The following is a 25,282-nucleotide window of genomic DNA, read 5'->3' as shown; positions in this document are numbered from 1 at the left end:
GGCACGGCGGAGCCGCGGCTCCTCTCCGCGCAGGTAAGCGGGGCTGCGCGCCCCTCGGCAGCCGGGCTGCGGGGGGAGGAGGAGGAGGAGGAAGAGGAAGGGGGGGGGAAGGAGGAGGAGGAGGAGGAAGGTTCTGGACGCCGGAGCATCGCGGGCTGCGGCGGGCCGGGGGATGCCGGGCCCCGGCAGGCAGCTCGGTGGCGCGGCGCCTCCCGGGCCAGGGCTCGGGGCACCGGGGCCCCGCGGCGGGTGCGTGTGCGGCCCCGGGCGGGCTGCGGGAGCCGGCGGCGCGGCCGAGGGCTCTGCCGGGAGCCTTTCCCTGCCGCTCCCTCCATGTCGGGCGCTGCTCGTCCCAGCCCTGCACCTGATTAGGGACGGAGCGAGGCTTTAATCCCCCCCCCCCCCCCCCCCGGTCTCCCCCCCCGGTCTCCCCCTCCTCTCGTCTGGCCCCTCTGCCCTCTCCTCCTTCCCCCATCCCCTCCTGCTCCCCTCCATGTTATTCCTCCTCGCCCCCCCGCCGCCCACCGCTTCGCCTCCGCAGTCCCCTGCGCCGGGCCGCGGGGCGATGGGGACCTGTCCCCGCACCCGTGTGTCCTTCTACCTGACAGCCTCTTGCTCAAGGTCACTGCAGTAATTCCATATGAGCTGCCGGGTGCTGCTGCCTTATCTCCCGCACAGCTTCTGTTTCACTCCCTTTATATTCCGGGAGGGGGGGGGATATTGTGTTCGATAAACCCCGCTGCCTTTAACACAGCGCTCCAGCCAGGGCCACGCTCCTCTCACCCCTGCCCCAGCCCCTGCTTCCCATCTCTTCCCATGCAGACTTCCCGGGCCACCTCGTGGCGGGTGAAGTCCAGCTGGGATCGGGTCTCTGGCCAGGACGAGCGGTGCCGGAGCCCATCATCCTGGACCTGGGGTTTGTCCTGCCAGGAGACCTGTTGGAGGCAGGAGGGACCTTCCTGCCCCAGAGGAGGAGTGCTGGTGTTTGCTGGTGTTTGCTGGGCCGGTGGCACCTTTGGAAAACGTGGCTTTATCTCGCTCCTGGGTGTTGGTGGAAAGCAGAGCACGGAGCCAAGTCCCGGAGGACTTTGCTGCATCACTTGCCCTTGTCCCGAAGGTGTTTCTGCACTAGGTGGGCAACGGCATGGCTGTCTGCACCGCGGGCTCTCCTGGCAGGATCCAAAGGCCACGCTGCCGGGCTGCATTGCGAAAGGGAATCGATACAGGGAAGCGTCTCAAGAGAAACTTTGGCCGCCCATGAGCGTGGCGGTGCCAGGCTCCTCTCTGACTCACGGGAGACGTCGCTGGCAGAGCCGTGGGGCGCCCGGCCACTGGCCCGCGGGAGCAGGAGGTGCCGGACTGGTCGCACGGGTTGTGCGGGAGCGTGGCAGGCGCCGTGCGTGGCTCGTGGGCACGTCGGCACGGCCCAGGCCCAGCTCCAGCAGGAGAGAGCAGTGTCCCAAGCCGGGAGAGGGCTGGACTTGGTGCGGTGGCTGCGGTCCAGGGAGGTACTGGCACCCAAGGTGGGTGGTAATCACTGTCCGCAGGCACTGCTGCATGGGGGAGATATTCCTCTGCCTGCAAACATTATCTCGGACAGGGAAAAAATTGCCAGTGAGTTTTGTTGCAGCCGCAGTGGGAGCTCTGGGAGCAGCCTGGCTCCCCGGCCCCGTGGTGCAGCCCTGCTGAGGCAAGGCAGCTCCAGGCAGCCTCTGCCTCCTGGCTTTGCTTGGCCCTCTGACAAAATGAGGGTAAATGCTGTCTTCCCACCGTGCGGGGAGAAGGTGAGGATTAGGACTAGCGCAGAGCAGGGGACAGAGTTGTGATGGGCTCATGTGAAGATGGGTCCAGACTGACCCACGTCATTTTGCATCCACGTCGGGTGCAGCGCATCCCAAGGACGAGCACTGCCTGCCGGGGAGGTGCCAGGGCAGCTCCCAGCCCATGCCAGCCCCTGCCACCCTGGCCCCGGCCCTGGGTGCAGAGAAGGCTCAGGAAGCTCAGGGTTTTTGGGAGAGGGGGGTTGCGTTATCCATCCTGCTCGCTGACGTGGTGCTGGAGGTTAGCACCCCAAATTCCCCACCCCGCAGGAGCACGCGCTTCTGTACCCGCAGCCTCTCACAGAAGCAAAATTATCGAGTTTGCTGGGAAAACCCACCCAAGCGGCTGCCAGCACTGGTAAGTCGTGGCAGGCTCTGACTCACGGCGGGATTTTGGTTTTGCATGACCCGTCCTCGGCGGCACTGAGAGCCTTGGGGCGACGGCCGAGGCGAGCGAGGCCGCGTGCAGCCGCAGATAGCGCATCTGGGGGTACAGGGGAGCCCCTGGTTGGCATGAGGCCCGAGGGGCCTGAAACCAGCTTTGCTGGGACGGTGGGGCTGAGGCAGCTGGGATCTGGAGGAGGGAGCTGCCATTTTCAGGTGGTTACTTTTAGAAGCAGAAGTGCAGGGTAAAATCTCCTCCAAATGTTGCTGAATCCGGAGCCAAATCTCTTGGTGGCTCTGCGGTGCTGGGTATCGGCTTGCTCTGAGATTTTTTTCCCCTTGAGCATCCTGCATCCTGCATGTCTTCAGGTTAGCGAGCGGTGGCAGGCCAGCAGAGTGTACCTGATGGTCCGACGATGGGCACTTCCACCTTGAGAAGTGTCTCAGGTGCCAGCCGAGGGCTCTGGGGATGGGTCTCGGTGGCTGGGGCGATGCTGAGGTCTCTGTGTCCCTGTTCCCCACTGCAGGCGCCCGTGAGGCTGCGGCCGTGAGAGCTCATCCCTTCTCCACCGTTCCTGCCCACCACCGGTGGGTCTCCAGCACCGCGCAGCCATGACGACCTCAGCGCTGCGCCGGCAGGTGAAAAACATCGTGCACAACTACTCGGAGGCAGAGATCAAGGTGCGGGAGGCCACCTCCAATGATCCCTGGGGACCCCCCAGCTCCCTGATGTCAGAGATCGCCGATCTCACCTTCAACACGGTGGCATTTGCCGAGGTCATGGGCATGATCTGGCGGCGGCTGAACGACAGCGGCAAGAACTGGCGTCACGTCTACAAAGCCCTCACCCTCCTGGACTACCTCATCAAAACCGGCTCCGAGAAGGTGACCCACCAGTGCCGGGAGAACCTCTACACCATCCAGACGCTGAAGGACTTCCAGTACGTGGACCGCGATGGCAAGGACCAGGGCATCAACATCCGGGAGAAGGTGAAGCAGGTGATGGCACTGCTGAAGGACGAGGAGCGGCTGAAGCAGGAGCGGGCGCACGCGCTGCAGACCAAGGAGCGCATGGCCCTCGAGGGCATGGGCAGCAGCAGCCACCAGGTCACCTACGGCCGCCGCGCATCACCCTACGGTGACGACTACGGCCGGGCGCGGGGCTCGCCCTCCTCCTTTAACTGTGAGTGTTGCTGGCGGCTCGCTTCGGCTCACTCGGGCTCGCTGCGGGGTGGAGGCAGGCGTTGCATTGGGTTTGCACCTGCCTGGTGCCCATCGCTCCCCTCCACCTTTTGGGGTGGTGGTGGTGAAGTCCGTCCCTGTCCTGCGCCGTGGGCAGAGGTTTGGCTGGGCCAGCGGTGAACCCCAACAGTGGTGGCAGCTGGTGGTGCCTCGAGCCTTAAATCCACGTGGTAGGGAGCTCTAATGTGAGACTACGTCCCCTGGGGAAGCCACGCTGTGGAGCTGCGGGCGTTGGGATGGGGGCCTGGAGGAGGCTGCTGATGTGCTCCCCAAAATACCCCAGTCCTGATGCCGCTCCTTCCCCTTTTCCTCTTTTATCTCCCAGCATCATCCTCGTCCCCACGGTTCGCCTCCGACCTGGAGCAAGCGAGGCCCCAGACGACGGGCGAGGAGGAGCTGCAGCTGCAGCTTGCGCTGGCCATGAGTCGGGAGGAGGCAGAGAAGGTAGGGTGGCTCTGCCCGCCCCGGGGCACATGAGGCCAGGCATCTCCCTGCACCTTGCCTTGTCTGCGGGCATGGTGGGTCATTTCCCTGGGAGGAGGGAGGATTTTGGGGGCTGCCTGAGGCCGGTGCATGCACCTGCAACCGCACCAGGCTGTTCACGCTGTGCCCAGCATCCAAAATGTCCAGCAGGCAGATGGAGGCACAGGCTGTCCCTGCTCCCATCCTTGTACCGGCAGGGACAGCACCAGGCTGAGACCCGTCCAGCCTCCCAGACCCCAGGGTGAACCTGAGGGGGGGTCTTCTGGATTCACTGTGACCCCCCCCTCCCCGCCCCCCAAACCTGGCTGCCCTCTTCCGCTGAAGGCTTCTGGTCTCCCCCATTTCTTTTGCCTTCCCATGGAGGTTTTAGGAGGCAATGCCTTGCCCAGCGCTGCAGTTTGCGTGGTGGGTGGGCAGCCAGCAGCGTCGCCAGGGCTGTGCACCGGGCTGGGGGCTCAGTGGGGGCTCAGTGGGGCCGGGTGCTCCCTCCCACTGGCTGGTCCTTTCGAACTGGGCTAGAAGGAGCACTGGAAAACAGCATCAGGAGGAGCTGAGCAGGGATGCGGGCAGCAAGCGAGCTGCTGTCCCCAACCATGAAACCTCCCCCAGGGCTGTCCCCTTTCCTATCTGCTGGCCACGGCCCCTTTTCCACCGGGGACAGCTTATTTGCACACCGGCTGAGATTGCCGCCGGCTGGCACGGCCTGTGCAGAGCATGCGGGTACGGCCAGGCACACAAAGTCAGAGAGACGTGGTGACCGAGGGGCTGTGTGCCCGGGCCGGCGGGTATCCCCCGGGGCTGGCACGGAGCACCGTGAGCTCAGTCCTGCCGGGGAAGGGGACATGCTTCGGAGACGGCGCTTGCTGCTGCCCGTCTTCCCTGCCCAATGGAGGCTCTTTTGGAGACGGAGCAGAGCGTACATCCCTATTTTTGCCCTGGAATTGGAGTATTTATAGCTTCCACATGCTGCTGCGACGAGTACTGTAGGAACACGCTCTTGAAAGCGTTGCCTGTTGGAGTCCATCTGGGCTGTGCACACATGTGCACGCTCACACACACTTGTACAGGCGTGCACACACGCACGCCCCCACCGGGGTCCCCATTCCCAGCCCCAGCTGGTCCCATGCTGATGGACAAGCGTCACGGGGCAGTGATCAGGGCTGCCATGTCAGTACGGGGACAGCCTCTCCCCAAAATCTGCCTCAGGTCTGGGCTCTTTTCCACCAGCAGAGCGGGGCCGGGCAGGATTCCCGAACCGAGGCCAGTCGGCATCACAAATCCTCCTCCCCAGCAGGCTGCCGGGGTGAGGGGACGCCTAATCGATTCCCTCTCCTCTGCTGACTGCATCGGAGTGCCCGAAAACCTCCCGGGGGAGATGCTGGCTGCCTAATTTAGGGTTGTCCTAGCCTAGATGCAGAGGCAGGTGATGGTGTAGGGGAAGGAGCTGGGGCAGGGGCTGCAGGGGAGCCTGAGCGGGAGCCGGTTCGAGAGTGTAGGGGCACTGGGCTGGGGGTCCACAGGCAAAGCCGTCCGGATGGGCAGAGAGATGCTAGCGAGGGCAGGCAGGCGAGGGGCCGCAGGAGAGGCGGTGGCAAGGACAGGGACCTCCGAGCAGTCCTGCGAGCTGAGGGCAAGCTGAAATGTCACCCAATTTCCTCTGTTGGCAGAAGCCACTTCCTCCAATTTCCAGTACAGACGAAGAAAGGCAATTGCAGCTAGCGCTCACGCTGAGCAAAGAGGAGCACGAGAAGGTACCTGTGCCCCGCAGCCCCGGGCACTTCTCTCTCCTTGCACTTGGGCTTTTCTCTGGGGCGCCGGAGCCCAAAACACTGCCTCGCTCCGGCGCCCGCTTTGCTTTCGCTGCTCCGGGCTGTCTGCTGAGCGCTCTCCCCGTGGGCTCGGCCCCAGAGGAGCTGTCTGCTCGGATGCTGGGACTTTTCGGGGATGCGGTGGCAGCTCCTTTGCTGGGTCTGTCTCCTGGAGAAGGTGCTGGCTGCAGTGTTGCTGAGCTCATGGGCCCTGTCCCTTGTCCCCGCAGGAGGTGAGGGCTTGGCAAGGGGAGAACTCCCTGCTGCAGAGAGCCGTGGAGGAGACTGCCCAGGGCAGGGAGGAAGAGGAGGAAGAAGATAAGATGAAGAAAAGCCAGGTATGGCCTGGATGGCCACACTGCCAGCTGTGGGCTCCGGGGCGATCCCGCAGGTCTGCCCTGGGCTTCCCTCACCTCTTCATTCCCTTTCTGTTTGCAGTCCTCTATCCTGGAGCTGGCAGATATATTCGGGCCGGCGCCAGCCCCCTCCAGCCACACGTCTGCCGACCCGTGGGATATGCCAGGTGGGGGCAACTCGCAGGCTGCCAAAGCTTGGGGCAGTGGCAGAAACCTCTCCCTTGCCTCTGTCCCTCCCCAGTCCCCAGGAGCTCAACAGTAAGGACCTCTTGCTTCTTCTCCCTCCGCTGCCCGGTCTGTTGCGCGCCGGGGCGGTGCTACTGGAAGCCATGGTCCCCTGGGCACGTCCCCACCATTCAGCATCCCTCCGTGCCCTGCACCATTCCCCTCTTCCACAGCTTCCCTTCTTCTTTCAGATATGAAACCCAAAGCGGAGCCGGCAGCCTCTGCCTGGGCCGGTGCGGCTGACCCCTGGGTGCCAGTCCCGGCTGCTGGTGGGGAGCCCCTCTCCCAGGCGAGCGCCTCTTCCCAGCAAACCTCTGCCGGGCCCTGGGATTTTCCCCCTGGCACCACTGCAGCCTCCGACCCTTGGGGGAAGGCGCCCTTGTCTTCTGGCTTCCCTCCCGCGGACCCCTGGGTGACGGCATCCCCCCCTGCCCAGGTCTCTGGTTCTACGCCAGCTGCCGACCCTTGGGCTGCTGTGGCCGAGCAACCTGCTAACCCTGGTAAGAGGCTCGATCAGTGTTTTGGCTTTGCTGGGGACCACGGGCAGCGTTGGCCATCGCTGCCCTCCTGCGAGTGGGCATCCTGGGGTGCTCCCCCCTTCCTCCCGCAGCCAGCTCTGCAAACACCCCCTCCCCGCTCTCCTGCCCAGCGGGACCTTCGCTCGCCCCTCGGCATCCTGAAGACTTCAAGGAACTTTTAGGCTTTATCTCTGCACAGAATAGGCTGCTTTAATTAACATGGCACAGTTAAGGGAGCCCTCCCGTGGGAGCGGAGAGCAGCCGCCGCACCACTCCAGCAGCGGGGTGATGGTGTGTGTCCCCCTGGTGATACCTGTTTGTTTGCTCACCCCAAACCAGCCCTGTGTGCCCTGCCGGGACAGGACGGTTGCTGCTTGCAGGTGCTGCGTTGCAGATGGGGAAGCGGTTGTAGGAGCAGCCTGTGTTTCAGAGCTCAATGTCACTCTCGCTTCCTCCTCGGTGCTTCCTTTGGCCCCGTGGAGGTCCTGCGTGTGCTGCCTTCAGTTTTGGTCCCTGGGGAGGAGAGCAGAATCCGGCCTGGGGGCCAAGCGCTGGTTGTTAAAGCATTCCTGCAGACCTGTCCCCTCCGCCTGTCCCTGCTGGGGCTGGGAAAGGGACCTGCCTGCTGCAGGGGGACGGCTGCGAGCAGTGTGGGGGCTGCCTTGGTCTGCAATGACCCCCAATGGTCTGGCTCATCTTGGCCCCCTCCGGGCCAGCGCACGTTCCTGACCCCCAGCCCTGCGCCTCCCCACCGCCCGCCCTCTTCTCTGTCTCCTTGCAGGCAGCCGCCCCTGCCTCTCTCCTGCCCGTACATCTCCTGCCTCTCACCTCCCTGCTTGCTCCCCTCCTTGAGTCTCACCTCTTCCCCCCAGCTCCAGGGGGGGACGCTTTTGACCTGTTTGCAAAGCCGCCCGAGCCAGCTGAGCCGCCGGAGCAGGAGCCCTCGCAGCCACCCTCCTCAGCCAAGTCCAACAGCCCCGTCGGTAAGAGCCGGGGGAAGCGGGCAGGGGCCGATTTGGGCAGGTGGGGACGGTGACCTGTCCCTGCCCGTTGCAGGGAGGCAGCTCCAGGGCTGGCGGGGCTGCGCGTGGCTGCTTGCTGGCGTGGCCGCTTGCTGGTGTGGCCAAAGCTTGTTCCAACCTGCAACCACGTGTGCCGTGGGCTTGGGCTGCCCTGTAGCCAAGGGGACAGCTCCGGTCCCTGCGTGCACCCATGTCCCCAACCCTGCTGCCTCCCGTGGTGGCTCGGGGGGAGCTCGGGCACGCCTCAGCCCCACCGCATCGAGCTGTGACCTGGGGCGAGCTGTGCCGTTAGCCACCCTGTGCGGTGACGGGGGGACGCTGTCTCCCAGCTGGCTCACGTGGCTCGTCTCCCCTGCCTGCCTCAGAGCTGGACCCCTTCGGCGACCTGTTCCCCAGCGCCAGGCAGGATGGGGCGAAGAGCTTCGACCTCGCCAACCTAGCCGACTCCCTGCCCGAATCCGGCAAGGAGCGGAAGGACTGTAAAACCCCTGAGGCTTTCCTCGGCCCCGCCGCCTCCTCCCTGGTCAACCTGGACTCCCTGGTCGCGCCTGCACCGGCCTCCAAGACGCGCAACCCCTTTCTCTCGGGTAGGTGCCGGTGCCGCAGTGCAGGCTGCCGGCCGGGGGCTTTCCTGGGCTGGGCAGAGGGATGTTTGGGGGAGGAAGAGGAGGAGGAGGAGGGCTGGGGATGGCACCGCTGCCCTGACGTGTCCCATCCTCTCCTTGCTAGGTCTGAGCACGCCATCCCCCACCAACCCCTTCAGCCTCGCTGAGCAGCCCAAGCCGACGCTCAACCAGATGCGGACCAGCTCGCCGGTGCCCGGCCTGCCTGCGGGCCTCCCTGCCAACTCCATGACCTACAGCGCGTCCCTGCCGCTGCCCCTCAGCAGTGTCCCTGCCGCCGCCGCCGCCCTCCCCGCCTCTGCCAGTGCCTTCCCCCAGGCTGGCGCCTTCCCTGAACTCCCCAGCAACTTGCCGCAGCCTTTACTGCCGCTGAGCGGCCCCCCGGCCCCGCCGTCCGCTCCGGGGGGGCTCAACCCCTTCCTCTGAATCCTCTGGACCTGTAGACTCTCGCCCCTTCCCCGGCTGTTACAAATCCCCCCGGCCTTTCCTCCCGCCAAGACCTTGGGGGGGCCAGTGGTTCGCTAGCTGCAAGGGAGGGTGCCCCCCACGCCAGCCCCCTCCCCGTACCTGCCGGCTGGGGGGCAGCCAGCATGATCCCCCGTGCTTGACAGGCAAGAGGGGACCCCCTTCCCCTGCGAAGGCCAGAGCCGCTGCCGAGGGCGGCGTAGGGGCCATGGCGGGGCCCGTCCTGAGGACGGTGGTTTGGGGGCTCCGGTGCAGCGGGCTGGGCTGGTGCATGGGGTCTCGCTGCTGGATGGGGTCCCCTGGGGTAGGGGGCTTTGCCCCGGCGCCTGCGGGGACCTGGGGCAGCACTGGGGCCGGGGGGGAGCTGGGGTTCCCCTCCCCGGGCAGGTGCTGGCCCACGCTGGGGTCCCCGGCTGGTTCGCGCTCCCCTGGCTGTTACTCCCCGCCACCTCTCCGGCCGCCCCCCCCGCCCGCCCGCCCCTCGCCCCCTTCCCGCTCGCTGCCCCCCTCCTCAGCCCCCCGGACCCTCCAGAAGGAGCTGCGGGCAGGGCGGGCAGAGCCCCCGCGGGGGCAGCCGCCTCCTCGCCCGCTGCTGGGCCCCGCTCCGGGCCTAAGGGGGGGGGGGGGGGCGGCGGGGGGCGCCGGTGCTTGGGCGCTGCTGGAGAGCGGCGGCTCCGGGCTGCCTGCGAGACAATAAAATGCTCTGACGGACCCGGTGTGCGGCTCCCGGGGCGGGCAGCGGGGGCGGGCAGCGGGGGCGGGCAGGACCCGGGACGGGGCGGGCCAGGCAGGGCCACGGCGGTGCCGCCCCGAGGCCTGGGGCCGGTCACGGGGAGCGGCGGCAGCTCCGCCCCGCCCCGCCCCGCCGCCATGTTCGCGGCGCCGCTACGCCGGGCCCGCAGGTACCGGGCTGGGGGCGGGCGGGGGGCGCCGGGAGGGGCGGGTCCGGCCCCCGGGGGCGGGCGGCTGCGGGCCCCGGCTGCGCCCCTGCAGGGCGGGGGCAGCGATGGCTGCAGCACCTGGCAGCCCTTCTGCATCATCGCTGCCTGCCCCTCCACCCCCTAAATCCTCCCTGCACCCCTCCTATGTCCCCTGCGTCCTCCCTGCGCCTCCCACGTCCCCCTCAATTCTCCTGCATCCTTCCAACGCCCTGTACCCCTCCTGCATCTCCCCTAAATCCCCCCTGCACCCCTCCTAAATCCCTCCTAAATCCTTTCTGCACCCCCTTACAGCCGTCCTGTATTCCCCAACATCCTCCCTGCATCCCTCTGCGTCCCCCTGCATCCTCCCTGCATCCCTCTGCGTCCCCTGCATCCTCCCTGCATCCCTGCACCCCTCCTGCATTCCTTTATATCCTCCCTGCATCCCTATACCCCCTGCATGACTTTATATGCTCCCTGCACCTCCTTCCTGCACCCCTCTCGCACCCCTCTTCCACCCCTGCGCCCCAGCCCTGCATGCCGCCCGGCAGCAGGAGGACCTCTCTGGTCCCTTCCTGTCCCTCCCTCCCCTCGCCATGAAAAGCCTGTGCCACCCTGCCCGCACCCTGACCCCGCACCTACCCGTGCACCCACGGGAGGGGATTTTCCTCTCTGAGGACACGCAGGTCAAATCCCGCAGATGCCGCTCCCTGACCCACGGCTGTCGGGTGACTGTACCCCCAAAAGATGCAGGAGGTGGGCTGGGGGCTGGAGGGGAGGCAGCCCTGGGGGTGGCAGTCCCCGGGCCGTGCCTGTGCCGAGCCGGAGGAGAACAACCTCGCCTGAGCCTCCGGCAAGCGGGGAGGACTTTGTAGGGTCCTGGGGGGGGATGGAGGTGGACTGAGTCCCAGCAGAGCTGCCCAGTCCTGGGGCTGAGAGCAGTTCCTCTGGCATGAGGAGTGAATAGCGGGGAGCAGCACCCCGTCCTGGGGCCGCGCTGGGCACCCGTAGGAGCCGGGGTGAAGGTGGGGCTGGTCTGGGGTGTCATGGCTCTCTCCAGGGGCTGTGCTTTGCTGTGTTCGAGCAAGGACATGATGAGCCTGTTCGGTGTCGCAGGTGCACGTTTCTAACGGGGAGCGTGACCATGGCCACGGGGGGGACAACCGGCCCCCCCAGCGTCCCTCGTCACACCAACCGCCTGATTAACGAGAAGTCCCCCTACCTCCTGCAGCACGCTCACAACCCCGTGGATTGGTAAGAGCGACTGGTGCCTTTCTCCCTCCTCCTCTCCTTTGCGTCCGTGGGGCTGAGGGACTCACTGCCATGGAAGCGATGGCAGGCGAAGCAGCCTGGCCTCCTGTGCAGCTCCCCGTGGGCTCGGGGTCCACGCTCCTGAGCCAGCCGTGCCGCCAGCTGTCCTGACCGCTCTCCACCAGGCAGCAGCTTCTCAGGCAGCTTTAGAGGAGCCCAGCTCCCAGCAGCGGTGACCCCTGAAGCTTCTTTCTTGTCTTCCCTCCACAGGTACCCCTGGGGTCAGGAAGCCTTTGATAAAGCAAAGAAAGAAAACAAGCTGATATTCCTGTCAGGTAACCAGAAACAAGAGATATTTCATGTTCCCACGTGTTGTTCAGTAGATGACCACATAAGCCGGGCTGCGTCCTGAGCTGGTGTGTGAGTAGCCACGTAGGTAAGGACGGACACTGAGCACTAATTCTCTGCCAGCAAGAGAGGGCCACGTGCTTTAATAGCTCGCTCTGAAGGTGGGCTGCATCAAGGACCAGAGTCCTTGGCTGGATTTTAGGAGCGAAAGCTGTAGAGCCCAGGAGGCCCTGCAAGCCTCCATGCTTGCAGGAGGCCTTTCTCCTCCATCTCTTCTCTGGGGGGGCAGCAGCTGTTGCCCATAGCAGGGTTCCCCACCTCTGCGTGATCTCCCCGTAACGCGTGTCCTGCTCCCTGCAAAGGCCCTTTCCTCACTCGCCTGAGCTTGTTTTCAGTTGGTTACTCCACCTGCCACTGGTGCCATGTGATGGAGGAGGAGTCCTTCAAGAACAAGGAGATTGGGGAGATTATGAACAAGAACTTTGTGTGCATCAAAGTGGATCGTGAGGAGCGGCCAGATGTCGACAAAGTGTACATGACCTTCGTGCAGGTAAGGGAGGCACGGGCAGGGCTCGGGAAGCTTTGACTGGCTCTCTCGAGATGAGGTTCATGGTCATGTTCCTCAGGCAAGAAGAACCAGTATGTGGGGTGGTCTGAATGGGGCCATGCATGATCACAGGGGTGCAGAGAAGCACACGTCTGTCCTCAAGTGAGGCACTTGGATGTTCCGGAGGGGTACAGAGCAGAGGGTGCCTCTTGGGTGACTGTGGTGCACCCGTGGTTTGTCTTTCAGGCAACCAGCGGTGGAGGTGGCTGGCCGATGAGCGTCTGGCTGACTCCAGACCTCAAGCCCTTTGTAGGGGGGACATACTTCCCTCCTGAAGATAGAGTTCATCGTGTTGGCTTTCGGACTGTGCTGCTCCGAATCGCAGAGCAGGTACGGAGCAGGAACGGTGCAGCAGGCAGTGCTCAACGAAAGGAGCCGCAGGGAAATTGGTCTGGGCTTGATGGGTGACTGAGTTAGGAGATACAGTCGTGAGAAACAGTAGCCCAGAGAACACGTCAGAGCTTTGGCTGGGTTAGAGATGGGTTGGAACTGATCTGGGGAGGGGGACCAAGAACTGAAGGTGCAGTTTGGACTGGTGCAATGCAGGAAGCAGAAAGAGAAACAAAAAATGGAAGAACTGACTTTCTCACTCTGCATCTTAGTGGAAGGAGAACAAAGATGCCCTGTTAGAGAACAGCCAGAAGATCCTGGAAGCATTGCTGCTCAGGTCCGAGATCCATGTGCGGGGCCAGGAGTCACCCCCACCATCCAAAGAGGTGATGGCCACCTGTTTCCAGCAGCTCTCCAACTCCTATGATGAGGACTACGGTGGCTTTTCTGAATCCCCCAAGTTCCCCACCCCAGGTCAGTCTGGCCTCTGCTGCTAGGCCCCGCCGTGGGGCAGGCAGTGCCGTGGGGCAGAGCCCACCCCGCAGCCTCCCACTTTCTCCCTGTATTTCAGTGAATTTGAATTTTCTCTTCACGTACTGGGCCCTGCACCGAACAACTCCAGAAGGTGCCCGGGCACTGCAGATGGCTCTGCATACCCTCAAGATGATGGCCCATGGGGGCATCCATGACCACATCAGTCAGGTAGGAGGAAAGCCTCGGGGGTAAACCCCTGGCATGCCCTGGAGGCGTGGGGTGGAGGCATGGGGAGGAGACATGTCCACGTGGTCTTTGCAGGGGTTTCACCGCTACTCCACCGACCAGCACTGGCACGTCCCTCACTTTGAGAAGATGCTGTACGACCAGGGGCAGCTGGCAGCCACCTATAGCAGAGCGTTTCAGGTATGGCCGTGGCATCCCTCTGCGGGGGGGCTCACTCGGCACGCTGAGTGCTGGCTGGGGAGGGCTGGCTTGTTTTGGGGAGCAGCTTCAAAGCCTGTTCCCCAAGACGTTGCCCATCCCATGGGCATGGAGCCGTCGCATGCTCCGCTTCATCTACTGGTGTTCATCCAGAAACGCTGCACAAATCCGTGGCAGTTTAGCCCCAGGGTTTTGAGTGTAACGGGGGAGGGAACAGCCTTCTGGCTCGTCTCTGCAAGTCAGCAAACACATGCTGCTGCCTCTGACGTTGGGGTAACTCCAGGGTTGCTCTCCAGTGCCCGTAGATTTCTATTAGAGACCTTACTCTGAATCCATCCCACATTTAAAATCCCTGGAATTTCAAATTTCAGACATTTCAAATGTTTCCCCTCCTTTGCCAGCTCTTTAAATCTGAATCTCTTATTATATCTTGCTGTGTCTCTTGCCTCCCCCTGCCCCTTGTAACATGGACGTCCACCCCGTGCCTCCTGCAGATCTCTGGTGATGAATTCTTTGCCGATGTTGCCCAAGACATTCTGCTCTACGTCTCACGGGACCTGAGTGACCAGGTTGTTCCCTGAGCTGGGCCAAAGGGAGCTGCTCACCCTGCCCTGGGACATGGCTCGGGGCTGCTTTTCCCTCTCTCCCTTCCCAGCTGAGCTCAGTCTGGGGCACTGCTGTGGCTCGCAGGCCGGACTGCCAGCCCAGCAGTGATGGGGAGCTGGCTGAAGGTGCTGTCCCAGTAGCTGGTGGGTCTCTCTTGCTCTTTTCCCAGGCTGGAGGTTTCTACAGTGCAGAAGATGCTGATTCCTACCCGACCGCCGCATCCGGAGAGAAGCGAGAAGGAGCTTTCTGTGTGTGGGCAGCCGAGGAAATCCGGGCTCTCCTTCCTGACCCTGTTGAGGGGGCCACAGAGGGGACGACCCTGGGAGATGTCTTCATGCACCACTACGGAGTGAAGGAGACCGGCAACGTGAGCCCCATGAAGGTGAGGGAGAGCAAAGACCTGCCCGGTACCGGGAGCATCGGTGGGGGACCCGCACCCCTGGGCATGGGGGGATGGCAGAGCAGCCCCAAAGTGTATGGAGTCCAACCCCTCAGCCCGGTGGCATTCATAGATCGGGGCTCTCCTTTCAGGACCCCCATCAGGAGCTGAAAGGCAAGAATGTCCTTATTGTCCGGTGCTCCCCGGAGCTGACAGCGGCCCGGTTTGGGCTGGAGCCAGGGCGGCTGGGTGCCCTGCTGCGGGAGGGCCGGCGGAGGCTGTCCACAGCCCGGGCAGAGCGGCCGCGGCCACACTTGGACACCAAGATGCTGGCGGCGTGGAACGGTGAGAGGCGGCTCAGCTCCGGGGGTGCATGCCTTGGCTGGACCCCTCTGCGGCTGCCCGGGGCCAGCACGTTTTTGGGGGCTTGTAGCAATGAGTCCTGCTGGGACTGGACAGCCCCCCGCGGAGGAGATGGGTGGGCTGGGATCCAGGGCTGTGGGAGCAGCTGGGGGAAGCAGCCCCACACCTGCAAGCCCTGGGGCTGCCGAGCATCGGGATATTGCTCTGGCTTTATTTTCCTCCCCTGTTGCCAGCAGAGAGCAGCAAAACTCTTCCCCTGGCTCAGCCCGGCTCCCCTGGTTGGGCTTTGGGGAAGGGGACTGAGTTGGGGATTCAGGACCCAGGCGGGGTGCAGAGCCCGTCTCCTCTGCCGCATTAGCGGGGGAACCACAGCTCTGTGTCCGTCTGTCCGGGTGTCCTGCAGCGGGTGATAACTGCAGTACCCCAGGCACTGTTCCCAACAGTAAATGCCTGGATAGCTGGGTCTGGAGCTGGCGTGAGCTGGAGTTTTACCGCGTCCTGCAAACAGAAAGACTCTCTTAAGCCCTGTTTCTGCCCACAAGCGAAGGCTTAGCTCTTGCTGGCCTTGCAGCGCTCTGCCCTTCTCTTTGGTGACAGTAAGGTGACTTTCTTAGTGGTTTGAACTGAGTGGAAGAGCTGATGACTGAGCCCTGCCCTGCCTTGAACGTCAGGGAGGATGAGCTTCACACTGAGCATCCTTTAAAGAAAAGACAGCGACACCCCCGCCGGTTCCTTGTGCAACCCCCTGAGCCTGTCCCCATGTCTGTCCCTACGCAGGGCTGATGATCTCGGGCTTTGCCCAGGCTGGGGCAGCCCTGGCCAAGCAGGAGTACGTGAGCCGGGCTGCGCAGGCAGCTGCCTTCCTGCAGAGACACCTTTTTGACCCCGCCAGTGGGAGGTTGCTGCGGAGCTGCTACCGGGGCAAAGACAACACGGTGGAGCAGAGGTGAGCAGTGGTACAGAGAGCATCTACAGACCGACTGGCCACCCTGCAGGTGCTGCCCATGCCCCCAGCAGTCCCTGTCCTCTTCTCCTCCAGGCAGGACTGAACTTGGAGGGAGGGAGGCTGTTTGCCTTGTGCAGAACTGCCTCCGGCGCAGTTTGGGATGGATTAGTGCCCTTCACCCAGTGAGGAGGAATTAAGGGCAAATCCTTTCCCCTTCCTCGTCTTCCAAGCTGGCAGAAGCCTTCTTCTGCCGTCCCCTGCTGTACAGAAACCCAGAGCTGAGCCGTGTGATGACTTGGCACAGCCACTGCTTGTCTTGGACTGAGCTCTGAGGTGGCATCTCCTCGGGTAGCAGAGACCAGTAGGGAGGGCTTGGCTGGGTTGGAGAACATTTCCCACCTGGACAATGTAGAGACCTGATGCTCCTTCCCTGTTTGCCGCTGCAGTGCTGTGCCCATCCAGGGCTTCCTGGAGGATTACGCCTTCGTCATCCAGGCTCTCTTTGACCTGTACGAAGCCTCGCTGGAGCAGGGCTGGCTGGAGTGGGCCCTGCAGCTCCAGCACATGCAAGACAAGCTCTTCTGGGACCCCAAAGGCTTTGCGTATTTCTCCAGCGAGGCTGGCGATCCGTCTCTGCTCCTGCGCCTGAAGGATGGTGAGCTCGGGGACACGGCCATGCTCTGCATGGGCTATGGTGTGGAGCAGCTTAGGGAGGGCAGGGGTAATGCCTGGCTGGAAGACCAAGCCGCGGGGTGGTGAGGCATTGGGCTGATGGAGGAGTTGTTGTCCCCTGCAGACCAAGACGGAGCAGAGCCCGCTGCCAACTCTGTCACTGTCACAAACCTCCTCCGAGCAGCTTCTTACTCCGGCCATATGGAGTGGGTGGAAAAAGCTGGGCAGATCTTGGCCGCCTTCTCAGAGAGGCTGCAGAAGATCCCGATAGCCCTGCCAGAGATGGCCCGGGCCACCGCTCTCTTCCATCACACCCTCAAACAGGTATGGGCTGGGGCTCATGTGTCCCCTATGGGACCTGCCCCAGGGAGGGGGCCTGGCGGTGGTGTGGGTGCAGTCACAGTGCTCTGCTTTCTCCCTCCTGCCACCCACGCTCTCCCCGGACAGGTCGTTATCTGTGGGGACCCCCAAGGAGAAGACACGAAAGAGATGCTACGCTGCGTCCACTCCGTCTTCAGCCCAAACAAGGTAGAGGTGCCAGCCCTGCCAGCCCTCCCCTGGCCCCCTGCGCAGCCGCTCCCCGCCAGCTGCCATCACGCTCCCTGCTGCCGCCTGCATTGCTGGTGCCTTCATCCTTTCTCCCAGTGCGGTTGTAGCATCCATCCTCCTCCTCCTCTGTCCTGCTTCCCTTCTGGGAAGCATCCTATCCTTTCCATATTCATAAGCACAGACAGCAGGGCCATGGCTGAGCCCCTGCACCCCTCTCCCTGGCACAGAGCGCTGGCAGCCCAGCCCAGGGAGCGACTGCAGCAGCGGCTGCTGTTGCTCCCGGCTGTTTACACTGCTCTCAGCCTGAGCCCAGCGTTCCCAGCGCTGCTCTCCCAAGGGAAAGCCTTTCATTCTGGTGCAGATGTGTCATGCCTGGTGTGGATGTGTCATGGTGCAGATCCAGCCAGTGTCTGGGTCACCTGCCTGGAGCCACCCTTGCATCCTTGGGAAGCAGCAAGGCCGTACCTCGCTCCGGCTGTGGGTACCCCCAGCCGGGAGGGCTGGCTTTTCCCAAAAGCTTTGCCCCCAGCTGTGCTGTCGCTGCGCACTGGGGTTACCGCCTTGCTCTGCTCATCTGCATCCCCGCTCAGAGATGCGTCACTCGGTGCATCCCACGGAGGGGCCGAGCTGCCTCGGGGCCGGAGCTGTTTGCTGCCCGCGGAGCTGGCAGGGAAGGGCAGCGTGGTAGCTGGTGCCCATCACGTTTGGCGGGCAGTGTCCCTGCCCTGGGGACGGTTGGCTCTTGCCTTGGCAAAGCTGTCGAGCTGAGGGAAGCAGGGCTGGGCTGCGGGCAAGGGGGCTCAGCGTTTCAGCCTCTGGACCAGATTCATCCCTGCGTGTCAGGGTCCTGGTGCCAGGGACTTGCACATTGAGCCACAGCATGTGGGGAGCTGGCACTGAGGCCAAAACACCAGTTTCCTTCTGTAAACGCAGCTGGGGTGAACTGGGGAGGGCTGAGCCGTCAGCACGGGATCCCCTGCTCTGTCCTCACGTTAGCTCAGCCCATGGAGGCTTTCATCCCTGACCCTCTGCCTACGTGGCCGGCAGTGTTTGACGCCGGTGTTGGAGGACAGTCACAACTTCTGCCTGGGAGCACAAGTGGGGGACGCAGCTCTCCGTCCTTCCTCCGCCATATCCCGTCCAGCAGCGCCCTTGGCCATGCTGGTCCCCATGCTGCATGCGAGGCCCCTGCTCCCGCACTCTGCCTCTCTCCCTTTGAAAGATTACAGTGGGTGACCCAGTTTGCAGGGATGGGAAGTGCCGTGGTGGCAGCGGGGAGCCCAGCGCCGCTGCTAATAACCCGCTCCCTCTCCCTGCGGCTGGTTCAGCCGTCGCTCCCCTGAGTCCACGTGGGCTCCGGCCGGGGTGCAGCCGGCAGCTTTGGGGTCTTGAGCAGAGCAAATAGCGCAGCCATTTCCTCTCCTCCCATGCGGTTCGGTTCCCTCCTGCTAAGCTGGTAACTAGCCTGACTGGTGGGGATGCTCGCTCCCCAGGGGCAGGTCCGTCTCCCCCAAGCCATTGCCTTCCTCGGGGTAGGGAGGAAGAGGAGGGCTGAGTGCTCCGGATGGATATTTCCAGGGGAGAGTGAAGCCACAGGGCGCGTGGGAGCTGCCCGAGGACAGCAGCGCCCGCCCGGGCTGCATGCAGGGGGGCTGCGCTTGGAGGGACATGCGGGGGGCTGCAGCTGGAGGCTGGCAGCAGGCAGGGCAGGGGTCCGGCCCCTGCTCGCCCCTTGCCGGGCATGCCTGCGCTTGTGTGTTCCTTGTGTTGCGATGGCGGGACGGATCAGAAGCTGTCCCGTTCGGCAGCCTGGGTTTGTTTCCTGGAAGAAGGAACGTGGCAGGAGGGCAAGGCTTTCTCCCCAGAGGAGCGCAGCCCCACGGGCACGTGCCTCTGCTTCCCCGAGGACGAGTGTGCAGGAGCGGTAGGAGCTGAGCTCCTCGAGCTTCATCAGCCCACCTCCCTCCTGCTTGTTCCTGCCACGAGAGCTGCCTGCGCTGCTGAGCCCGGCTCCAGCAGACGGGGTGTCCCATCGCGGTGGTGGCTGCTTCTCCCTGCCAGGGGTGAGCAGTCGGGTCTCTTCAGCATCATCTCGGTGGAATGGAGGGCGACAGGGAGGGGGCAGAGCCATGCTTCCCCTGAGCCATCCTGCCAGGGCTTCCCCTGTGCCACGCTCATTCCTCATGGACAGCCTGATCTCTGGCAGTAGCGATGGCTCCTCACCTTGCGGAGGTGATGGAGAAAAGGGAGGAGAATCCCACTGCTCAGAGGGTCACACTGCCTTTGGGAGCAGCCTGCCGCCTCCCGACAGCCATCCCTCTTTCTGTGCTGCATCACACGGAGATGCGGGTGCTCCTTTTCCCACCCGCCTGCAGCCCCCTCCAGCTGCTCCCCAGCTCTCCTTCCCCACCCAAGGCAGAGCAGCCCCGGGACACCCGCTCCAGGGATGCGGCAGCTTTGGGAATCGGCTTTGCCAAGGAGTTGGGGAAACGTCACCGCTGTGTCCTCTGCTGCCTCCGCTCCCTCGGTGCTGGCAGGGCGCTGGGGGCTAGGCTCGTCTGCAGGAACACAATTAATTAGGTCGTTCCAGTAATTAATTCCTTACAAACCTCACATTGAAATCCTTGCTGTAACAAGGTGCTGATGATAAAACGGCATTGAGGTCGCGGGTTTAAATGGACCCTGCGCCCAGAGGAGCCCTTTGCTGCAGGCAGCTGCTGCGGGGATGTGAGTGCTCCGGCGGCGATGCCAGTGGCTGCTCTCTGGCAGTCCCGGTGTCAGGAGTGGTGAGGGTTGGATCCCTGCTCCGGGGCTGGATCCCGGCTCCTAGTATAGATCCTTGCTCTGTTAATGGTCTTTAGGGTAATTATGAAGGATCCCATTATCTCCTCGGCTGCAGAGCGCTAGCCTGCCGCTCGCGTTCATCCTGGCCACGCAAGAAGACCTTAGGGAGCTTGTGAGAAAAATGAATAATGAATTTCAGATTGGACATGAATTGGTAATTAATCACTCCTGGAATTAATTCCAGACAAAGGTGAGGGGGGAGGAGGTTGGGGTGGGAGCAGGAGGCAGGCAGGGAGATGGGCTGAGCCAGAGCTGGGTCAAGGCAGGAGTCGAGCGGGAGATGTAGGGTGATGGGGGACGGGACAGGATGGCAGCAGCCGTTATCTAGGGCAAGGGCTTGGGGACACGGTGACCCCCTGGGGACACAGGGGGTCAGGGCAGCCCCTGCCAGGCGTGAGGCTGCACAGGCATCCCTGCTGGGTGTCGGTGCTGGGTTTGCTCCTGGCCCTGGGGCTGGTGGCAGGGGATGCTGCATGTTGGGTGAGTGGTGCCGCGGTGGGCAATGCTTGTGCTGCGGGCGGCAGCGTTTGGTGTCGGCATCCCTCAGCAGCGGTGGCGTGAGCGGCATGAACATGTGGCGAGCGTGTCAGTGCTCGGTGGACACCGCAGTGGGTGCACGTGTGGGGCTGGGGCCGGGGTGGGCGAGGGAGAGCCATGTGCTCCAGCAGCGGGATGCTGCTGCTGTGCCTTGGGCCTTGGGAAGGGCTGGCGTTTTGCTCACCCTTTGCATCCGTGTCGGCACCACGCTCCCTGCCAGCTCCTGGCCTTTCCCCTGATTCGCCTGCAAGCCCTGAGGCTTTAACAAACATTTTCCCTTTCAGAAAAGCTAATTATCGCGGCAGCCCTGTCATCACCCCTGGCTGGTGCTGCCGTGTCAGCCGGGAGAGCCCTGGACCCACTGCTCGCCAGTATCTGAGTTTTTTGGAAAGCGTCTAGAGGGCAGGAGGAGCTGGGCTGCAGGGTCGGACAGGGTGATGCTGCAGCTGGTGCTGGGGTTGGGGCTGCCCCTGGGCTGGGTGGGTGTCCCCAGGGAGCCGCTGCCTCGGGCAGCCCCCCTCCGGGCCGCCGTGCGCCGGTCCCTGTGCTTCATCCCCGGCTGCCGGGTGTCAGGAGTGGAAAAGGGAGGCCAAGCTGCTGGGGATGGTGTGGACCACATGCTCTCTCCGGCACAGGCGTGATGGGGACGTGGCCACTGTGGGACCCTGGCAGAGGGCTGGCGTGGGTCCCCTCGGCTCCCCGTCCCCTCCCCTCTTCAGGCGAGCGCGTGGGGGGACGCTGCCAGCACTTGGCGTGTCTGCGGGGAGGGAAGGACCAGCTGGCTGGCGCTGGCTGTGCTCTCCCCCTCTGACAGCTCCTTCTCCGGCAGGTGCTGATGCTAGCAGATGGAGACAGCGCTGGGTTCCTCTACCGCCAGTTGCCTTTCCTTGCGTCCCTGGAGAGGAAGGACGGGAAAGCCACCGCCTATCTCTGCAGCAACTTCGCCTGCTCCCTGCCCGTCACCTCCCCTCAGGAGCTGCGTGGGATGCTCTGCCCGTGAGCCCTCAGCCCTTCTGCCTGCAGGAAGGCAAGGGGGAGACAGACCATCATGCTAGCCTGGGAACACAGGAGAGACCCATAATAAAGCCACCCTGGGCATCAACTACCTCCTGGATGGTTCCTGGCAGCGCAGCGGGGCTGTTCCCTTCCCTGCCTGCAGCAGGTTGGGCTCTGCTTGCACCACTGCTCTGGCAGCATCTCGGCAGAACCGGCTCTAGTCCCTGGTGCTGGTTTTGGCATGGCCAGGAGACAGCCACCAAGGAGCATCTCCTCCCCCTGCACACGCGCTGTTCCTCGCCTCTTCTTGCTGAGGAAAAGGAAAACAAATTAAATATAAATCCCAGCGTTAATGGAGAAGTCAGATGGGAAAACTATTAGGGTTCCTATAGCAACCCAGGGTAACATTGTCAAAAGCACCTGGATGACTTGGGAGTCAAGTGCTTTTGAAAGTGTTACTGGTTACGACAGCCATGGTATTTTTCCATTACAGGGTAGATTGTAACATACATTAAGTTAATACATAGTGCATGCAAAAAACCTGCTGATGACTACAACTGATGAGAGCGTGCCACAAGACCCAGCCTAAGCGCTTCCAAACAGCTAAACATCTTGTCCTGGCTTTGCCAAGAGTGCAGAGACCTGGTCCAGCTCGAGAACACTTTTCAAAGTCTTGTTTTCTTTGTAAAAGGCCAGTGCCTGCATCCACGCTAGGATGGGGCTCGCGGGGCTGCGCTGCTTCCCCTCGGACCCGTGGCGAGGTGGGGAGCTTCCCCGGGGCTGGGGTGGCTGGAGGGGGCAGGCGCCGGGGCTGAGGATGCCGGGAGCTGGGGGAAGCTGAGGAGCACGGCTGGGGATGCCCAGCAGGGATGGCAAGCAGGGAGATGTGCGACCTGCGCCTCGGCTGGGGCTGTCAGCCCTCCCTGCTGGGGCAGGAGCCGAGGGGCTGGGGACCCCCGAGCCTGCAGGCAGCGGGGCTGGCAGGAGAGCGGCTGGCAGCTGCTCCATGGCGGGGAGGATGGCTGGGATGGGCTGGAGCAGGCAGGGGTGGGTGGATGGTGAGGTAGGTTGGCTAGGGCCTCGTTTTTGGGCAGGGTGCTCTGGGTGGGTGCTGCCAGCCAGGGTGCTCGGGGCTGAGGCTGCTCCAGCCTGGCCCCTGCCTTTGCTTGCAGAAAGTTTCAGTAACAGCACAAGAAATAACCCCTAAAAATGCCTTTTGGCCAGTGTTTGAGGAGGGATGTGTTTGCTCTGAACTTCCCCGGCAAAGCCTAGGCTGGACCGAGGGTCTCGCCCAGCCTCACTGGGGGCTCGGCCGCATCCTGCTGACGCCGGCTATGGGGACGGCACTGCTGGGTCTTGGCATCCCTGCACACTGAGCAGAGGGAGATAACCCACCCCGGCAGAAGCGGGACGCTGTCGCAAACCACACAAGCTCCTTTTGCTGCAGCATAAACTTTATTCTCCCTTTCCTCCCCACCATCCCTTGTCCTCCTCCCTGCTTCCAAACAGGTGAGTACCATGTTTTCGGCATCCCTCTGACACCCTGGGGCTCCCCCGGCACGGCAGCCCGCACCCCGGCTGGCGGCATGCTGTCATCTGGCAGCAAAGCGGCGCTGAGCCGCGCTGCCTGCCGGCTTTCCAGTGGGTTGTGCCAGGATTTGGGGGTAACCAGCCAGGAGAAATGCCTTTGAAGTCAAAGAGGAATTTTGCACCTCATCTCATGAATGCTTTCTATGCTTGTGGAAGAGGAGGGGTTTTTATTTTCTCTCCTCTCTTGGTTTTAAAAGCTGAAGTGTTTCTGGAAATCCAGCTGAAAATTGCTGGTTTGGCAGATGGCTGGCTGCTTTCCTCTGTTTTTTTGTCCTTTTTTTTTTTTTTAACTTGGCATCTCTGCTGCGGGGATTGATTTGACACCCGTCCTCATGAGCGCTTGGAGTGGGTTGGTGCTGTGTCCGTGCCAGGAGAGCAACCTCAGAGAGCAGGGCCAGCGCTGAGCACCCACGGGGAAGCCCAGACGTCTTGGGCCCCGTGGCCAGCCAGGTCCATGTGTAGCAGCCATCCCCAAGTTGGCATGGTGCTGGGGGCGATGTGCTGAGCCTGTTTCGGTGCCCACCAGCCCCCCCATGGCACGGGCACAGGGTGCCTTTCTCCTGCACCGTCTTGCTTGTTGGTGCATCTCTGCAAGCTGCCGCTGGGCAAAAATGTGCTGTGAACCTCTGTCAGGATGAATCGGGCTCACCTCTCAAAATAAAACAAAAAAAAAGGAAGAAAAGTTCTCTGTAATAAATAACTGATGTTGTGGCACCTTGGTCCTCCCGGTGCCTCCACCTCGCTGCTGCCCGGGAGCCGGTAGCCCCATCCTGCGCGGCCCCGTGGGTCACACTCTGCCCGGTCCCCGGAGCCACCCGGCTGCTTCAGCCCTTCGGCTTTATGGCCTTGGCAAGGGGCGTTTTCGCTTGAGTTCAGTTGCAGCACCCCCCTCACTGGTCCCCTCAGTGTCCCCCGGCCAGGCTGGGTGCCGGGGCACCCATGGGTGCTGCTCCTTGTTGGCAGGTGGTGCTGAAGGAGGGCCTGGCCACAGGAGCTGGCGCAGCTATGGCGGTTAAACCCTCCTGGCGATGCTTCCTTCCTCATTACTTTCCTGTCACTAACCCACCGATCTCACTGCAAATGCTGTTGATTTGCTGCAAGTGGTGTTTTCTGGGGTGATTAACGGGAGGCAGCGCTGGCAGGGTGCTGCCAGCCAGCCCGGGCTCTCAGGAGGGTGATGGAGCAGGGTCTTGATGCTCAGCAGTCCTGTGCCGCTTCTTAAAATCCATTTTCCTGACCCCTTCCCATGTTTCCTTTGGCAGTGGATGTGGGGGCTGCCGGGGACTTGCCCCGGCGCAGCAGCGGACCCCCTTTCTCCGCCGGCGGGGAGGCTCAGGGCGGCAGCAGGCAGCATCCCCTGCTCCTCTCCAGCTGCAGAGGTGTCAAAAAAATCCCCAAAATGCATCAAATAACCGATGTGCTGCTTTTTCCCCACAAACACTCGGATTTGCCATCAGGATGCTCCGGAGGGCACAGGGGGGCTTTGTCACCCTGCCCGGGGCTCTGGGCTTGCCTGGAAGCCCCAGCAGCTGCAGATGGCAAGAAGCAGGTTTTCCCCTTCCTTCTTTTTAATAAAAAAAACCCAAAACATTTCAACATTTTAATTTTTAATGCTTACATCGGGGGATCTGCAGCGCACCCCATCACTCAGCCCACCAAGGCAGCCGGGAGGGCTGATGCCCGTCGTGCCCCTTTGGGGGGTCTGGGGCACACGGGTGGGGGGAGGCAGCGCCGGCGGCCACCCTTGCTGCTCTAATGAGGCTTTCCCTCTAATTAATATTCCCCGGCAAAGCCAGAGCTGGTTCTGGGTCTCTTGGCTTTTATCTCCGTTGGCATTGATGTGACATCAAGGGGAGATGGGGCTTTGAAAGCTGTTTGTTATTTGCGATGTTGCATCTGCGGGAGAGGGACGATGGAGAGGGGCGTCCCCAAGCCTGGGTCCAACCCTGCTCCAGGGTCTGTTGCCCCGCGATGAGGCACACGTGGGGGTGCGATCTGGGCATCCCTGTTTTCAGCCCCTCTGAGAAGGTACGCTGGGCAAAATAGTAAGGTTTCTGCACCCAGTTGCTTCCCGCATGGGTGCCTGGGCAAGGGTGCCCAATTCACACCTGAGCACGCAACTACTTCACGCGTGAGCACCCAGTTAGGTCATGCCTGAGCACCCCATTGTGCCATGCTTGGGTGGCCAATTAGCCAACACCTGAGCACCCAATCTGCTCGTGCCTGAGTGGCTGATTAGCTCCTGCCTGAGGGTTATTTTGGGAATAAATGGGCGGGTTTTGGTAGCTGGGGGCTGCAGTGGTGCTGATGTGGAAGGAGGTTGGGAAGTGTTGGGTGCTGGTCACGGCTGCTCTGGAAGTCATGGAAATGCCCCACTGTACCCCAAAACATTAGGGGAGCCTATGGCAGGCAGGTGCAGGGAGGGCAGGAGATGTGGGGCTGGAGCCCCACTGGTGCGAGGAGTCCCTCCGTGCCTGTCC

General features: G+C 62.8%; 2 protein-coding genes across 3 annotated transcripts; both read left to right on the top strand.

Annotated features, from left to right (window-relative positions):
- EPN3 (epsin 3) lies at positions 1-9,248 on the top strand. 2 transcript variants are annotated; one of them, XM_050908401.1, is made up of 10 exons: positions 1-33; positions 2,732-3,387; positions 3,772-3,890; positions 5,597-5,680; positions 5,968-6,075; positions 6,176-6,260; positions 6,510-6,818; positions 7,709-7,819; positions 8,224-8,445; positions 8,588-9,248. In XM_050908401.1, exons 2-10 carry the CDS (start codon positions 2,817-2,819, stop codon positions 8,905-8,907), a joined length of 1,929 nt encoding a protein of 642 aa, XP_050764358.1. In that variant the 5' UTR covers positions 1-33; positions 2,732-2,816; the 3' UTR covers positions 8,908-9,248. The 2 variants fall into 2 exon arrangements, with proteins under 2 accessions (XP_050764358.1, XP_050764359.1); XM_050908402.1 differs by lacking the exon at positions 5,597-5,680.
- Positions 9,249-9,816: 568 nt separating this feature from the next.
- SPATA20 (spermatogenesis associated 20) lies at positions 9,817-21,318 on the top strand. Its single transcript, XM_050908464.1, has 16 exons — positions 9,817-9,848; positions 10,983-11,120; positions 11,388-11,452; positions 11,861-12,015; positions 12,259-12,402; positions 12,675-12,876; positions 12,974-13,104; positions 13,198-13,302; positions 13,815-13,889; positions 14,096-14,308; positions 14,458-14,650; positions 15,446-15,614; positions 16,061-16,269; positions 16,411-16,610; positions 16,734-16,814; positions 21,046-21,318. The coding sequence occupies exons 1-16, from the start codon at positions 9,817-9,819 to the stop codon at positions 21,214-21,216; spliced, it is 2,283 nt and encodes a 760-aa protein (XP_050764421.1). The 3' UTR covers positions 21,217-21,318.
- Positions 21,319-25,282: the final 3,964 nt, after the last annotated feature.

This window comes from Gymnogyps californianus, chromosome 19 (genome assembly GCF_018139145.2).
Source record: "Gymnogyps californianus isolate 813 chromosome 19, ASM1813914v2, whole genome shotgun sequence".
In the NCBI taxonomy this organism is placed as follows: Eukaryota; Metazoa; Chordata; class Aves; order Accipitriformes; family Cathartidae; genus Gymnogyps; species Gymnogyps californianus.
The sequence above is the reverse complement of the archived record's forward strand: the minus strand, read 5'-3'. Positions and strand labels throughout refer to the sequence as shown.

Excerpts from the sequence above, each read along its gene's own strand:
- EPN3 (XM_050908401.1), top strand. The coding sequence starts at position 2,817 with ATGACGACCTCAGCGCTGCGCCGGCAGGTGAAAAACATCGTGCACAAC. Across the intron at positions 6,076-6,175 it reads ATAAGATGAAGAAAAGCCAG|TCCTCTATCCTGGAGCTGGC; the intron begins GTATGGCCTGGA and ends TTCTGTTTGCAG. Across the intron at positions 6,819-7,708 it reads CGAGCAACCTGCTAACCCTG|CTCCAGGGGGGGACGCTTTT; the intron begins GTAAGAGGCTCG and ends TCTTCCCCCCAG.
- SPATA20 (XM_050908464.1), top strand. The coding sequence starts at position 9,817 with ATGTTCGCGGCGCCGCTACGCCGGGCCCGCAG. Across the intron at positions 11,121-11,387 it reads GCTCACAACCCCGTGGATTG|GTACCCCTGGGGTCAGGAAG; the intron begins GTAAGAGCGACT and ends TTCCCTCCACAG. Across the intron at positions 15,615-16,060 it reads GACAACACGGTGGAGCAGAG|TGCTGTGCCCATCCAGGGCT; the intron begins GTGAGCAGTGGT and ends TTGCCGCTGCAG.